Source organism: Trematomus bernacchii, unplaced genomic scaffold (genome assembly GCF_902827165.1).
Source record: "Trematomus bernacchii unplaced genomic scaffold, fTreBer1.1, whole genome shotgun sequence".
Lineage (NCBI taxonomy): Eukaryota > Metazoa > Chordata > Actinopteri > Perciformes > Nototheniidae > Trematomus > Trematomus bernacchii.
In genome coordinates, this window is record NW_022987607.1 from 1,049,092 (window position 1) to 1,065,092 (window position 16,001).

Genomic DNA, 16,001 nt, shown 5'->3' on the forward strand with positions numbered 1-16,001 from the left:
AGTGGGCCGGCTCTGACAGTGAGTGGCAGCGTGTCTGCAACATGAAACAGAATAAAACATGGCTGCTGGCGGTTACTCGCACCGGCTGGCCAGGCCTGCTCACACACACACACACACACACACACACACACACACACACACACACACACACACACACACACACACACACACACACACACACACACACACACACACACACACACACACACACACACACTGCGTTTGATCTTCCCTGTCCAGTTGTCCAGTACCTACGCCCTTCATTCAGACAGTAGAGCCAGCATCATCACAGCTTCACCTCGACTCTGTCACACCTGACAACTCACTCCACGCTCCAACACACACACACACACACACACACACACACACACACACACACACACACACACACACACACACACACACACACACACACACACAATGAAGTGTAACCCCTCCAGAATAAGAGCACTGAAGTGTAACCCCTCCACAATAAGAGCACTGAAGAGTAACCCCTCCACAATAAGAGCACTGAAGAGTAACCCCTCCACAATAAGAGCACTGAAGTGTAACCCCTCCACAATAAGAGCACTGAAGAGTAACCCCTCCACAATAAGAGCACTAAAGTGTAACCCCTGCAAAATAAGAGCCTCACCAGGATGTCGAGGCAGGCGGCCTTCAGGAGAGTGATCTGGTCGGCGATGGTGAGCGCCGTGAAGCCAGGAACTCGTTTGGCAAACTCCACGATCTTTATAATGCACTTTGTGGCCAATTCACTGAATTTATCCCACAGACCGAGGTCCAGCCGCACACGGTGGTCCGCACTCGAGTTCTGAAACACACACACACACACACACACACACACACACACACACACACACACACACACACACACACACACACACACACACACTGGTTATTATTGTGATATTTAAAGAAAACGAAAAAGTCCAATAAAGTAGTGCAGGAGACATACATATAATATACATATAAAATATAATAAAACACTGTACAGTAGAATACAAAAACAGTAGTAATATTATAACCCTAACCCAACAAAAAATAAGATAAAATATTAAAAATAATAATTTATAACAATAACAACAATGATCATAAATGCTAAAAACAAGAATAGCAAAAGTAATATATAGCAATAATAATAAGTCCTCTCTCCCCTCCTCTCCTCCCTCACAGTGAATCAGCCCTGAGCTCAGGAGCTGCTGAGTCTCAGAGATAATGAGCGAACAGTCAGAGTTTCTGTTTCCGACAGATCGGTGACAGGCAGCGCTGCCATTAAAACACAAACACAGACCAGAACCAGAAAAACCAGCGGGGCGGTGTGCAGAGAGGGAGAGGAGGGGGAGAGGGAGGCTGACAGGTGAGAAGAGGGAGAGTTAAGTATGTGAGGGCAGAGAGGGGGAATAATGCAAGATGTGCATATTGTACTTAAAAAATATGCACATCTTGCATTATTCCCCCGCTTATTACTTTATTGCTAATGTTCATACAGTATGTGTATTTAATTGTTTTTATATATATGTTAATGCCCATTTTTACTTTTCTTATGATGTGAAAATAACAATTTGTATTACTTATTAAAATGTAAATATTTGTATTCTATTTTATTTTATTTTTTATTCTTATTGCAGATTTTTATTTAATTTTTAGCGTTTATATCACATTTTTTAATTCATTATTTTCACATTTATTATTTCACATTTTTTAATTGACCTTCTTCTGTGTTTTTTTAATATACGTATTATTTGTATTTAGTGCTGTGTGTCTTCGAAACAAACTCCTTAGATATTTAGGATGTTATTCAGCATGCATAAAGCAGAGGAGACAGTGGGTGTTTCTCAATGTCGAGGACGCTTCCTTGGTAGCACATGTACCTCCGAGTCAGGTCCTTCAGAAGCGAGGCAAGAATCCTTCCTAGCCTCGGAAAACGAAGAATGGTGGAACAGGCTAACAGGTGTGCGTCATATGCGAGGCCCCGCCTTAAACGGAGCGCGATTTCCGCCAAAGATTTGGGAAATTGGTCCGTGCGCAAAGCATTGTGGGGATTTTAAGACCGCGGAGTCTACACATGTGCAGCCTCGAAATGTCCCGCAACGAAGGACGCCGGCCTCGGTAGAATTCCAAGCATCCTGGACATTGGAACAGTCCTTCGGCGGGACTCGATGACGTAGCATGCTTGAAATAGCGGCTCTGGAGCAGCCTTCCTTGACATTGAGAAACACCCAGAGAAACATGCTCTCTATATAATAACTTACGCTACCTGACATTATAGCTCGTCAATGAGTTAATTTAGTTTTAGGAGACTTTTTGGGAAATGAGAATAAACTCTGCCTTGCTATTTTAAAGTGAGTTATATAAGCAGATACATAATAAATAGGATTGACAGACTAAAGCATTACATAACTGAAACCCAGACAAAGGGAATATTAGAGCTGGACATACATTAGAAAATCAGCCAACAAGTAAATCTTTAATTCTGATTTAAAACAGATCGGAGGAGTCCGTCTGCCCCGCAGCTTTCTGAGGAATAAAACAAAAGAAAAGTATTTCTGTTTAAGTCAGTCACCGGGGGGGGTTCTGTATTCCACTCAGTTATGATGAATATGGGATAATCTGACTCTATCTGGGTTATTATTGTCTGGATGGAGAAGCTTCTGGAACAACTCCCAAACCCAGACTGAGATAATTGAATGAAGAGTGCAGAAAGCTAGATCCCAATGTTTGAAACAAGAGCAGCTTCCATTAGAGAGTCATACTGCAACTTGGACCCTAACCCTAAAAGCTTTTATGGGCTTATTTTAAAGGTCACCTATTATGTAAAACCCACTTCTTCATGTCTCTTCTACATCAACACGTGTCCCCTCTTCTTCATGTCTCTTCTACATCAACATGTGTCCCCTCTTCCTCATGTCTCTTCTACATCAACATGTGTCCCCTCTTCTTCATGTCTCTTCTACATCAACATGTGTCCTCTCTTCCTCATGTCTCTTCTACATCAACATGTGTCCCCTCTTCTTCATGTCTCTTCTACATCAACATGTGTCCCCTCTTCTTCATGTCTCTTCTACATCAACATGTGTCCTCTCTTCCTCATGTCTCTTCTACATCAACATGTGTCCCCTCTTCTTCATGTCTCTTCTACATCAACATGTGTCCCCTCTTCTTCATGTCTCTTCTACATCACCATGTGTCCCCTCTTCTTCATGTCTCTTCTACATCAACATGTGTCCCCTCTTCTTCATGTCTCTTCTACATCAACATGTGTCCCCTCTTCTTCATGTCTTCTTCTACATCACCCATGTGTCCCCTCTTCTTCATGTCTCTTCTACATCAACATGTGTCCCCTCTTCTTCATGTCTCTTCTACATCACCCTGTGTCCCCTCTTCTTCATGTCTCTTCTACATCACCATGTGTCCCCCTCTTCTTCATGTCTCTTCTACATCACCATGTGTCCCCTCTTCTTCATGTCTCTTCTACATCAACATGTGTCCCCTCTTCTTCATGTCTCTTCTATATCAACATGTGTCCCCTCTTCTTCATGTCTCTTCTACATCAACATGTGTCCCCTCTTCTTCATGTCTCTTCTACATCAACATGTGTCCCCTCTTCTTCATGTCTCTTCTACATCAACATGTGTCCCCTCTTCTTCATGTCTCTTCTTCATCAACATGTGTCCCTTCTTCTTCATGTCTCTTCTACATCAACATGTGTCCCCTCTGTGGAAAGAGACTCTGAAAGTTTCAGGAACAAAGATTCTCTCTCTTTTTCTCCTGATCCATTTCTATAAAAACCTGTCTGAAAATGAGCTGATCAGATTTTGGCCACTTTATGATGTCATAACGATGTTTTGTCTTGTGTAACCATTAGCCAATCAGCAACCAAGGTAACCCCCCCCCCCCCCCCACCTTACCACCTGAATCTCCTCCTAGAGCACCATTGAGTTCTTTGTAACCAAATCTCTCTCAGAGGGGCGTGGGGAGGGGCTCCTTATTTTCATCTAAAGTAACAGACAGAGAATCAGCACTTTGGAAACAGGGCTGAAACAGAGGGGATTATGGGTAATGCTGCAATGATCTGTTTGGTGTTTCAGCCAATCAGAGACAGGCTCTGTATATATCTGAGACCTGTGATATATTGATGAAACACAGTATAATAGGGGACCTTTAACAATGTGATCACATGACTGTCTGTGTACAGAAACATTTGTGTTTCTATATCTGCATCGTTTCTAAAGCTGCAGCACGTTTCTCCTGATGGAGGTGATTCGGGTCGTTGTAGCACGTTAGCACCCGTTAGCCGCTGTAGATGATGGCTTACAAAGGACATTTATAAAAGTGCTATCTTTTTGTCTAACACTTATTTTCCAGCATGTCAAAAATACTTCTTTAAACGTATGTGAGGTGGAACTGCATGTTGGAAAAACAAGATGCTTAATCCTGCTATTCTACAATTAGGAGGCAAATTAGCGCCGTAGCTCTTTCTATCTTTCTCAAACAACACTATTAAATACTGTGATAACATTCGCAGGTTGACGCTTGAAAATCCCCAGAAAACATCAGATCCTGTGCAGGAAGGTGAGCTATCTCTACCGCCCTGCAGCTGTTGAGGTAACAGAAGCTGTCGGATAAAGTGAGCGCCTAACATGACATCCTTTACTGAAAATCCAATATGTACTCAGTGTGTCTTCAAACTCCAACATCAGTCTGAGCCGCGGGAGCTTTAAACACAACATCAATCCTCCTGAGTGTTACTGCTCTGGACACTGTCAGCAAACAATGTACTGTGGACACTCGAGAGAGAGGGGGAGATAAAGGGAGATAAAGGGAGAGAGAGGGAGAGAGAGGGAGGGAGATCATTAAATATGATCTGGGGTTAAGCGAGAGGCACATTAGAGCCGAGCTTAAATCACACACAACGAGCTGCAGTCGACACAACGGCACTACGGACGCACATTCCCCTGATTCACGTCCGATTTGATGGTGTGTGTGTGTGTGTGTGTGTGTGTGTGTGTGTGTGTGTGTGTGTGTGTGTGTGTGTGTGTGTGTGTGTGTGTGTGTGTGTGTGTGTGTGAGAGAGAGAGAGAGGATGTGTTTGCACATGTGTCAGGGGGTGGAGGTGGCTGATATTAAAGCAACTCATCTTGCTCTTGCCTCTGGGTGGAGGAAAGAGAGGGAGATAACACACAGTTAGATTTCTTTTTGTTCAAACCAACCCCCCCCCCCCCCCCCCCCCCCCCCCCCCTGCAATTTCAGTCAATTACACCAGTCCCATAATTCAATAGAGCCAAACAAGGAAGTTGCCGGGGATTTCTAATTCCATTTGAAGACATTTATCCAAACGAATTAAGACAACTTGCGACAGTAGAGAAGAAGCAGGAAGGGGGAGGCAGTGACAGCACGAATGTGACGAATATCATCGAATAGCATCGAATAGCATCGAATAGCATCGAATAGCATCGAGCGCTAACGCTTTATTTTGCCTTTCAAAGTGCCTGTCTCCTTTTCCATCACCATCACTGTCAATAAAGCGTGTTCATTGTCGCGCTAAGAACTATTTTTTTTTTAAATAGAAATGTGTTTGTTCATTTGTTCACATCACCACTTGTCTGACATGGTTACACTGTGTTTTAATTTATAAAAACACATCATGAATGGTTGGATTACCTGCATTTAATCCACTTTCCTGCAGTTATGAGCAGAGACTGTTCCCTGTTGATCATTTAAATGTGTCAAACCTCTTGTGTTTTGTTTCTCCACTGCATGTATTTAATCCCTTTAGTTACTTCACAGATCTGGATGAATGATGTGAAATATAATCAAGTGTTAAATCAGACTTTAGTTCCACCTGGAGTAAATCCACAAGCTACCCTGCAGTATACAAAGTCATTCAAACTAGCTGCACCTTTACCAGCTTTGAGAACACTTTCATGATCAATCATTATAAAACATATCATATATATTATTCTGAAATGGACCAATCTGCACAATGACTACTTTTACTGTCGCTACTTTCACTATATTTTGATGAGAATACTTTTCTACTTTTACTTGAGGAACATTTTGAATGCAGGACTTTTACTGTAACAGAGTATTCCTACACTCTGGTACTTCTACTTTTACTCAAGTACAAGACCTGAGTACTTCTACTTTTACTCAAGTACAAGGTCTGAGTACTTCTACTTTTACCCAAGAACAAGATCTGAGTACTTCTACTTTTACTCAAGTACCAGATCTGAGTACTTCTACTTTTACTCAAGTACAAGGTCTGAGTACTTCTACTTTTACCCAAGAACAAGATCGGAGTACTTCTACTTTTACTCAAGTACCAGATCTGAGTACTTCTACTTTTACTCAAGTACAAGATCTGTGTACTTCTACTTTTACTCAAGTACAAGATCTGAGTACTTCCACTTTTACTCAAGTACAAGATCTGTGTACTTCTACTTTTACTCAAGTACAAGATCTGAGTACTTCTACTTTTACTCAAGAACAAGATCTGAGTACTTCTACTTTTACTCAAGTACCAGATCTGAGTACTTCGACTGTACAGCGTGGAGCTCAATCCCTTTCTTTTGCCTTTGAAAGATCCTGTCAGGTTTTCCATCACCATCACTGTCACTGAGCGTTATTCATCGTGACTCTAAACCCTCTCACTATCTCTCCACTAACCCGGCGATGAACTCCTAAATCACTGCAGACTAGGATTTGAATATTTCAGCACATAATTGGAGCTTTAACCTAATCTAGGGGCGCGGAGCTCCTCTTCTGTTGGAGGACTCAAAAGGCACATCAGGATCCAATCTCTGGTAATAATGAGGAACTTCTCACAGTCTGCGAGCAAGTATAATTACCACTGATCCAGATTAAGTTCTTTATCTGAGGCTCGACTGCCACTCCAACAAACAGCAAACACTGGCTCATACTAACTGAGCGAGGGAGCCACATTTCTGCTATTATGTCCCACTATGTTTATTTAGTAAGAGCAGGAAGTGTCTGGCGGCAGAGGGAGTGGGATGAGGGCGGAGGAGAGAGGGGTTACAGCGATTAGCAGCTTTGTGTTGGGGAAAATAGAGCGTTATGGAGACGGGGGCTTACTGCGGAGCTAATAGCTTCACTCTGTGCCAATTTGCTCCGTTTCAGCAGCTCTTAGCATCTCTGCTCCGAGGTTTACTGTCAGAGAATCTCATCGCTGCAACAACAGACACATTACTGCAGCTTATCTTTGAACAACCAGTATTTTACATGACTGACAGGTGTCATGAGACTTCTAAATCGAGCACAACTAAATCATGAAACCCTCCCCTCCCCCGTTAGCGTTCACTCGCTCCCTACAGAAGTGTTTCTGTGGAGCATCAGTGTCAATCACAAACTGTAATCTATATGTAAGTCGTCCTGAAAAACAAACACAGCGCTGCCATTCCTGCGTGTCAATCAAAGCGTCCCTATCTCCGCTACCATCAGCCGTGCAACCTGTCAAAGCGTCACAAAACTCGCTCAGGAGGTTTTTTTCCAAACATTTGCATGACCTCCAACTTTTGCACCGAGTCATGTTGAGTGCAGAAACGTCCCTCGGGGGTTTGGCTGTCACTCAGATGACGGGAATGTACGATCTTTTACAGGGTCGGTTTGCTGCGAGCCTGGACAAGCGAGGCCTGATGTGTCCAACAGATTCTTCTTCAAGGTCCTGCGAGGATTAGCTATCTGGCCTTTCATGGGTTGTTAGTTTTGAGCCGCTGTTCGGAGGTTCAGGGACGACACAGATCTCTCCAGCATGACGTTTGGAGATGACAGGGATAATAAAGCCCTCACACACACGCACGCACGCACGCACGCACGCACGCACGCACACACACACACACACTTTCTCTACAACAATCTGAGCTCCTGCACCAATCTCTCTGGACTATATAGAGAAAAATCGAATGTTATATACGTTTTTTGATCAGATATCCTAAAATCCATGTTGCAATGATATTGAAGTGCTGACTATTGGTGCTTTCACCAAATACAAAGACATTTTTGATAAAGAATCATCAGTTATATGGATAAAATGACTGGTAAGCTCGGATAAATCCATCATTTTGCAGCAATAGAGCGTTAAAAACCAGGACAAGACATGCGCGGGATATTACAATTGCAATATCGATATAATATGAATGTATTGCCCTGTCTTACATAATGCATAACTAATTCAGCTGCCTCATACAGTTAGTTTGTTTGTCTTTGTTAGACTAAAGGGTTATTTAGAGTGAATTCACAGAGTCCAACAATAACACAAACGAACCAGAAACGTTTGTGTTCTGCAGCGGGGAAATGGCTCTTTTTGTCAGTGGAGTCTTGTGGCTTTAAAGAGAAAATAGACAAAGAGAGGCTGTCTGACGGCAAGGTGAAGAAGTACACATGGTGTAAACACAGCTAGAACAGTCTGGTAAGTCCAGAACATTACATTTTAGGTCGGATTTAATGACATCCAAACTCCAGGGCGATATTGAGCCTCATGTCAAGATATTGGTTTAATATCGATAAATTGCTCAGATCTTTTTCCCGTACGCTTTGATTCATAAAAACACAAACACAGGCTGATTGGATTAGCTGCATTTAATCCACTTGTCTGCAGTGATGTGCAGACCCAAACCAACTGGTCCTTGTTGTTAATGTAACCTGTTCAGTTTTAAGGAATAATATGGAGTCATTTTTAGAACATGCATGTTCGACCGGTCGTTATGCCCACCCCATAAAACGTGCCTGCGATGCATTACCAGTCATTATGTATTTGTGTACATTAATAAAGACAAAATGCCCTGTTTATTTAATGCTTTGATTCGTAATGAGACTATTGTTTGACCTCAGGATTGTGTGAATGTGTGTCTCGCTAGGATCACAAAGCAGGACAAGACTCCGGTAAAGGCGAACTGTACGCTTTGTTTGTTAAATGTTAACCTCCAAGAAATCAACGGTGAGAATATGTGAATATCAGTCGTTATATATGAGTTTACATCAATGTAAATAGATATGTAGATAAACAGCCTATTCTTTCAATGCTTTGATTCAAAATCCCTCCCTTGTTTTAAAGCTCAGGGTGAATCTGTCTGTATCTCACCGGGGAGAAGAAGTAAAGGCGAACTGTACGCTTTGTTTGTCAAATGTTAACCTCCAACTGCACAAAAACAGAAATCCACCGTGAGAATATCAGTCGTTATATATATACGTTAGCAACAATGTAATAAAACAGCCTATTCTTTCAATGCTTTGGTTCAAAATCCCTCTTGTTTTAAAGCTCAGGATGTTGTGAGTCTTTGTCTGCATCTCGCTAGAAACACCTGGCAGAACAAGACTCCGTTAAAGGCGAACTGTATATCAGTAATTATATATAAGGTTACTTCAATGTAGATAAAACAGCCTATTCTTTCAATGCTTTCATTCAAAATCCCTCTTGTTTTAAAGCTCAGGATTGTGTGAGTCTTTGCTGTATCTCACCGGGGAGAAGAAGACTCAGGTGAAGGCGAACTGTACGATCTTTAATCATTTGTCAAACGTTGTCCTCCCAATGCACAGTAACGGACCGTCCACACAGCAGCGTTAAAAAAATCTTGGAGGTGGGCGTATCTGAAGCTTGGGGATTTTTTGCGAGCAAGGCACCAACAACCAATCACATGAATCTCCCGCCCCCGACATACGAAGCAAAACAGTTTGAAGTAAACTGGATATAAACTCCCCAAACAGGCGAAAACCTACCACTGTCTCTGCCACCTCCCTCCATGCCTGGCTCCTCCGGTTTGTATCCCGGTAGGTAAATAGGGACTGGTCATAAAGCACCGGGTGATTCCCTACCGCTAATTTCTCCTCCATGTTTTGGAATATGAGGAAATGACCTGCGGTATGTCTCTCCCAGCTTACACGCGGTTTGATTGGCTGACGCTTCCACCTCAGCTTCAAAAGTTGAACATTGCTCAACTTTGAATCCTGAAAATCCTGAAAATCTCCGCTCTGCTTCCCACAATGCAGTTTGGCGAAAAGTGAGGCAAAGTGACGTCACCCCATTCAAAGTGAATGGGCAGAAGCGTTTCAAGATTTTTTAACGCTGCTGTGGAGACGCTCCGTAACTGATAACAGAGAGTGGCCGGCAAGTGGGTAAAGTTAAGGATTCATGAGAACTCAGACAACTCAAAAACTTGAGTTCGTTAATTTGTGCACATCACCACAGAGCCAGACGCTGCAGCTGGCTGACGATCCTCTTTCTGTCTGGGAAAATGTTTCCCTTTGGCTGCAACGTCTTCCAGTCTAGACTTCTCTCTTTTTAAATCCTCCTCTCCCTGATGCCAAATATAAAATCTGGGGCAAACAAACCCTGCAACCATCATCAGATCCAGCTCACCAGAGACAGCTGGAAGCGGCGATGTGTTCACTTATTACTGTATGACTCATGCTTTCTACAGCCTTTCCATCACACTTAATGAGTAGCTCTTGAGAGGAGGAGAAGAAGGAGAAGAAGAAGTGGTGGTGTTGTTGAGGATTTACCTGGCAGTGCATTAGAGGAGGGTTTAGAGTACAGTACTAAGTATTGATTATCATTATGAGCTCTGCACTCTGCGGGTAGTTTGGGTCAAAAGGAGCATGCAGAGATATTGGAAGATCAGGGTGAGAGCTCTAATACAGGGATGTTAAACATACGGATGACTTTGCAAAGTGTTAAAATGTCAATGTTCAATATACTGTGAGTCAGCAGCTTGAGTGCAAAAAGAGATAGTTCACGCACTGCCACAACTTATGTAGATAACCCGATTTGTGTTATGTGAGACTGAAGGAGATGTTGCATTGTTTTGTTGCTTTCGTTGCAGTTTTATATATATCTTAGAATGTAATTTAGGTTAACTTCCTGTTTCATTTGTATGCTTTTATTTTGAAGGCGAGATTACGTGTTTGACAGGAAGTTGTGGGGGGGCATTAGAAATAACTTGACGGAGAAAGTAATATCTTCTATGTAACGGCGGAGAAAGAGAAGAACGGACTGTATGTTTTAATGTTAGCACCCCCCGAAGAGGCTCAAGCTCTGACGTTGGGTCTGGAGTTATAAATAAATTCAAATTCATCAGTAAAGTAAAGTCTACGACCATAATTCGGAGGGAAATGCTACAACTTATATGTCTTTTTTACGTACAAAGTTATATATTTACAAGGCAGACGGATAACTTCTTCCTTAATGGCTTCCTCTTTAGTTTGTATGGTGGTGTGTCAAGATTACTACACAGATGATCATACAAATAAATCATAAAGTAAAATACCATATCGTTTAGTTCCAGATACACTGACTACATGTGTCTGTAGATACACTGTGATCTGTTGTAATGCACATGTGTACATTAGGGTGCTCCTTCAAATTGAAAGTGGGAAAGTCTAAGCTCCAACCCCCAGAATTCATATAGTCAAGAAGACTCTCCTGGTGAATGTTGGAGCTTAGACTTTCCCACTTTCAATTTGAAGGACCACCCTACGTGAGGCTAAACTTTGAGGTTGATGAGGGAGGGGTACATGTTGTTGGGATTTGAATAAAATTCACCAGGAGAGTTTTCTTGACTATCATAACGAATTCCGGTGGTTTGAGCTTAAACTAAAGGAATTCGAAAATGTACCTCTCACTAAGGACCACCCTAGTGTAAATGAGGCATAAAACTGTTGAAATTGCACTTGTTTGTATATATATTTGTATTTTTTATTCAAAGGGAACCATTTCAAGTCATGGTTATTTCTAGGTTATTATGCTTGGATTTGACTGGTCCGTCCCACTTGAGATCAAATTTGGCCCCTGAACTGAGAGGACTTTGACCCCCTGCTCTAACATGTTTATGACGCAGGTCCCTGAACTCACCGTGGTGTATTTTCCCAGCTGGCAGAGGGAGGGGAAGGTTTCCTGATGGGCCTTTCTGATCTTCTCGATGATGGTTTCCAGCTCGGCCGTCAGCTCGTAATTCTCCGTCGGCTCCGGCTTCGGACTCTCCTTCTTCTTCTTATTGCGGTCGTTTCGAACAGCTGGAGGAGAAGAAAGAATTAACAAAGGATAAGCGACAATAATGACTTGATCGTCACCAGAGAAGGCAAAAGTACACATCCTTTACTCAAGTAGAAGTACAGATACTCGTGTTTAAAAATACTCTGGTAAAAGTAGAAGTACTGACTAAATAAGTACATTTCAAAGCCCATACTTCTTTACTTAAGAAGTATGGGCTTTGAAATGTACTTCAGTAAAAAGTACCCATAACTAGCAGCTGTTTTAAAGAGTACCTGACCTCCCTTTATATTAATAGAACAATAATGTCATTGTTAGCTAATGAATGTTTCCATGCTGAACAACGGCAACATGACAACGTTTTCATTGGTCCCTCTTCTTTAGAGAAGACCAGGAAATGATGGATACACGGATCGTGTTCAAATCAATAGGCACGCAATGACTCTAAATAATAATGATCACGCCACCAAACACACATTCAAACTAAAGGAACCAGCCTGTTTGGGAAATGAGAGAAGTAGAAAGTACAGGTATTTGTGTTCAACATGTAAGAAGTAGAAAGTACAGGTATTTGTGTTCAAAATGTAAGAAGTAGAAAGTACAGGTATTTGTGTTCAACATGTAAGAAGTAGAAAGTTCAGGTATTTGTGTTCAACATGTAAGAAGTAGAAAGTACAGGTATTTGTGTTCAAAATGTAAGAAGTAGAAAGTACAGGTATTTGTGTTCAAAATGTGAGAAGAAGAAAGTACAGGTATTTGGGTTCAAAATGTAAGAAGTCAAAGTAAAAAGTCGTCAGAAAAATAAGTAGTGGAGTAAAGAACTGATACCAGAAAAATGTACTTAAGTACAGTAACGAAGTATTTGTACTCCACTACTTCCCACCTCTGATCGTCAGACAACTGGAGGAACTTTGCTGCGAGTAAGCACATTTCTCGGGGTACTTTTTAAGAGCTGCAGCGAGTTGTCAGACCTTATATAAGGACAGAAAGTTTGCAGCTGAGACTCTGACAGCTCAGTGCCACCGGCAGAGTCTCCAAACTGAGGAAAAACAAAGTCTGGGAACTCAAGTGCTTTAAAAATGAATTTTCGGATTTGAGGCGCAATTCATTATTTGACCGAATCAATTAATTACACTTTTCTCTGAGCTATTTGGGAAGTTTTATTATGTAGTTGAAGTTGAGTCTAAAATGAAACGTATGTGAGGTGTAGGTTTTGGTTTTAAATGTCAGAGAGACAACACAACAATACATTAGACCACAAAAATATACATTTTCAGTTTGACTTAAGAGTCAACTGAACCAATCCAGAAGCTGAACACATGTAACAACATCTTCTAAGAGTTTTAATAGGTAATAGCTAATTGGGATCAATGAGCCAATAACATGTAATAATCTAATATAAGACAATATAAATATCTAAATTCTATTATATGATATCCATGCTTTATTTAAGGTTCCTCAAACGTCCTTGCGTTGGACAAACAATTTGTGGACCTTGATATGAATTCACTTTTTTGATCTTAAACCCTTCTCTCCTTCTTACCTAAAAAAACTATCGTTGGTGAAAACAAGAAATCAATGGGTATCATTTTGCATGGCAGCTGTCAATCATTATTTTTCTTAATCTTCAAGCGTTCAAAGGGAGGATGAGTACGTGTCAGGTTGATGGTTTCCTGCTTTTCTAATGATTGACAGGTGGAAATGTAGGAATAAGTGGCAGCTGGCAATCAAACACAACGTCTGAAATCAATGCATGTTTATGAACAAATTAGCTGTTGTTTATCAACCTAAATCAAATAATCAATTATTCATATCTGAGTTATCTCTATGATACGATACAGTCATTCAGCTTGTCAACACCATAGAGAGATATTTCTGTGTTCATGGATAAATGAGGACTATTTTTATCCTGAAGTAATCTATACTCTCTAATCTCTCAGACTCAAGCACTGATGTGTGATGAGAGATAAATCCACCGCTCTCCATACAGGATGTGGATCACAGCTGTTCTCTCTACAATGTTTTACCACTGACAGTAACATATAATACACGTTTTTCACTTTTACAACAAACTATATCGGTCTTCGTGATAAACTGGGCTACACACATCCAAGACCTATCGCTAAAGTTGGACGCTAAGACATTAAACGTCTCAATAGGCAAGGCAAGGCAAGGCAAGGCAAGGCAAGGCAAGGCAAGGCAAGGCAAGGCAAGGCAAGGCAAGGCAAGGCAAGGCAAGGCAAGGCAAGGCAAGGCAAGGCAAGGCAAGGCAAGGCAAGGCAATACAGCATAAATACATTATTAAATGGAATTTAAAAACAGGCATAAAAAGCAAAGATAATGAAAATAAATAAATAAACACAGCAGGTACAGAATACATGACTAAAAGGCATACTGTAGTGTGAGTATGAGCAGCTCCATTGAAAGCAGCAGCAAATAGATGCGTTTTTAGTCTGGATTTGAAAAAAGGACACATTGGTGTTACTTTTGACTGCTTTTGATAGCTCTTTGCAACAGTTTCTAATGTGCAGAGGAGTCCGATAGACATAGGGTCGTTCTTGCCGTTACAAATGTGGTGCAAGTCAAATCACAGTACTCCTTGATTAGGTTTATGTTGAGAACAGATCATGGTTTCGGTTAAAAGCAGTGGAGGAAGAAGTACTCAGAGTTAAGAAAAAGTTTGGACGCGATGAGCGGTGCTAGTGGAGCACGCGCGTGAGCTGCGAGCACCAGAGCCTCGCAGCGGCGAAACTGAGGCTCTGTGGTAAACTGTGGTAACATGAAGAGCCGTTTGGGAGCCGGCGCTTTAAGAGAGCCGAGCCAAATGATCCGGCTCACTAACGTAAAAAGACAGTATCTATAAGGGACGGCTCAAGTCAAAATTCAAGTACCCCCCCCGCTCTCGGGGTGGACGCCCTCTCAGCCCTGGTCTGGCGGAAACACTGCCTGGTATACTGTTATGAATATTCATGTTTTTTATCACAACTGGTAAATGTAGAGCTAATTTGAATAACTTTATATACTGCTGCTGGATATCTTAACATATAAATATGTGTCAAAGTGTATTTAATAATTGACTTATATTACGAATTAGCTTATATCCTAAACTCAAAAAAGTTACTCTTAACAAAAGCTGTCAAATAAATGTAGTGGAGTAAAAGGTACAATATTGGCGCCTAAAATGTAATAGAGTAGAAGTATATTAGCATAGACTTAGTTTATTAAGTTTGTTATGTAACTTACACCTTTGTTATATTGGGATTTAGACAAGTTAAACGTTATATTGTTACGTTTTCTTGTTTACACTGTCTATAGCTCCTGATGCTAATGCTAACATCTAGCTGCTATTCTACCTAGCCACAGCATCAAGTCTAGACCAAGCCCCCAGGAAGTGCGCCGGGCTCTGATGAAAATATTCGTTGTGTCCAAACGGCGGTACTACACTTCCGTATCAGTCCCTGGGCCCAGAAACACTTTTTCCCATTGACTAACATTGGGAAAGAGACGTCTGTAAATCGTTGGATAATTTTTTTTTAACCAAATAAACTACCCAGTATGAACATTTGTGTAGCCCTTATTAAAAACATTCGGTCCTGAAGTTGTAAAATGTGCTAATAACGTTATTCTGAGAGTTATTTTCCTCGGCGTTATGAACGCGCATCTGAGAGTGGGAGCTCGGGGGGCGGGGCTTAAGGGGCAACTCAACTGCGCATGCTCTATGAGCGCACATACGGGTACTTCTGCTCTGACAGCCAGGCATGATGGGTAATCTGTGATGTTTCGCTCTCTCAAAAGTTGGGCCATTTTGTCCTCATGCGCCACAGTGACGCATCCTAAAACCCGGAAGTAAGTTAGCATTTTACCACTTCCGGTTCCTTCGACAAAAAAGCAATGCAATTTCTCCATAGGGTTTAGGAAAATATCTGGAAATAAGGTCTGTGGTTGAGACACATTGAAGAGACGGATCACGTTTTGTTCTAGGACATTAAATCCATCAGCA

General features: G+C 41.6%; 1 protein-coding gene across 1 annotated transcript in view; it reads right to left on the reverse strand.

Annotated features, from left to right (window-relative positions):
• The window catches only part of LOC117482871 (retinoic acid receptor beta-like), a 74,640-nt gene that overhangs the window by 10,007 nt on the left and 48,632 nt on the right, over positions 1–16,001 (reverse strand). The window contains 2 exon segments of the mRNA XM_034131099.1: positions 635–811; positions 11,864–12,024. Coding sequence (XP_033986990.1) covers positions 635–811; positions 11,864–12,024 — 338 coding nt within the window.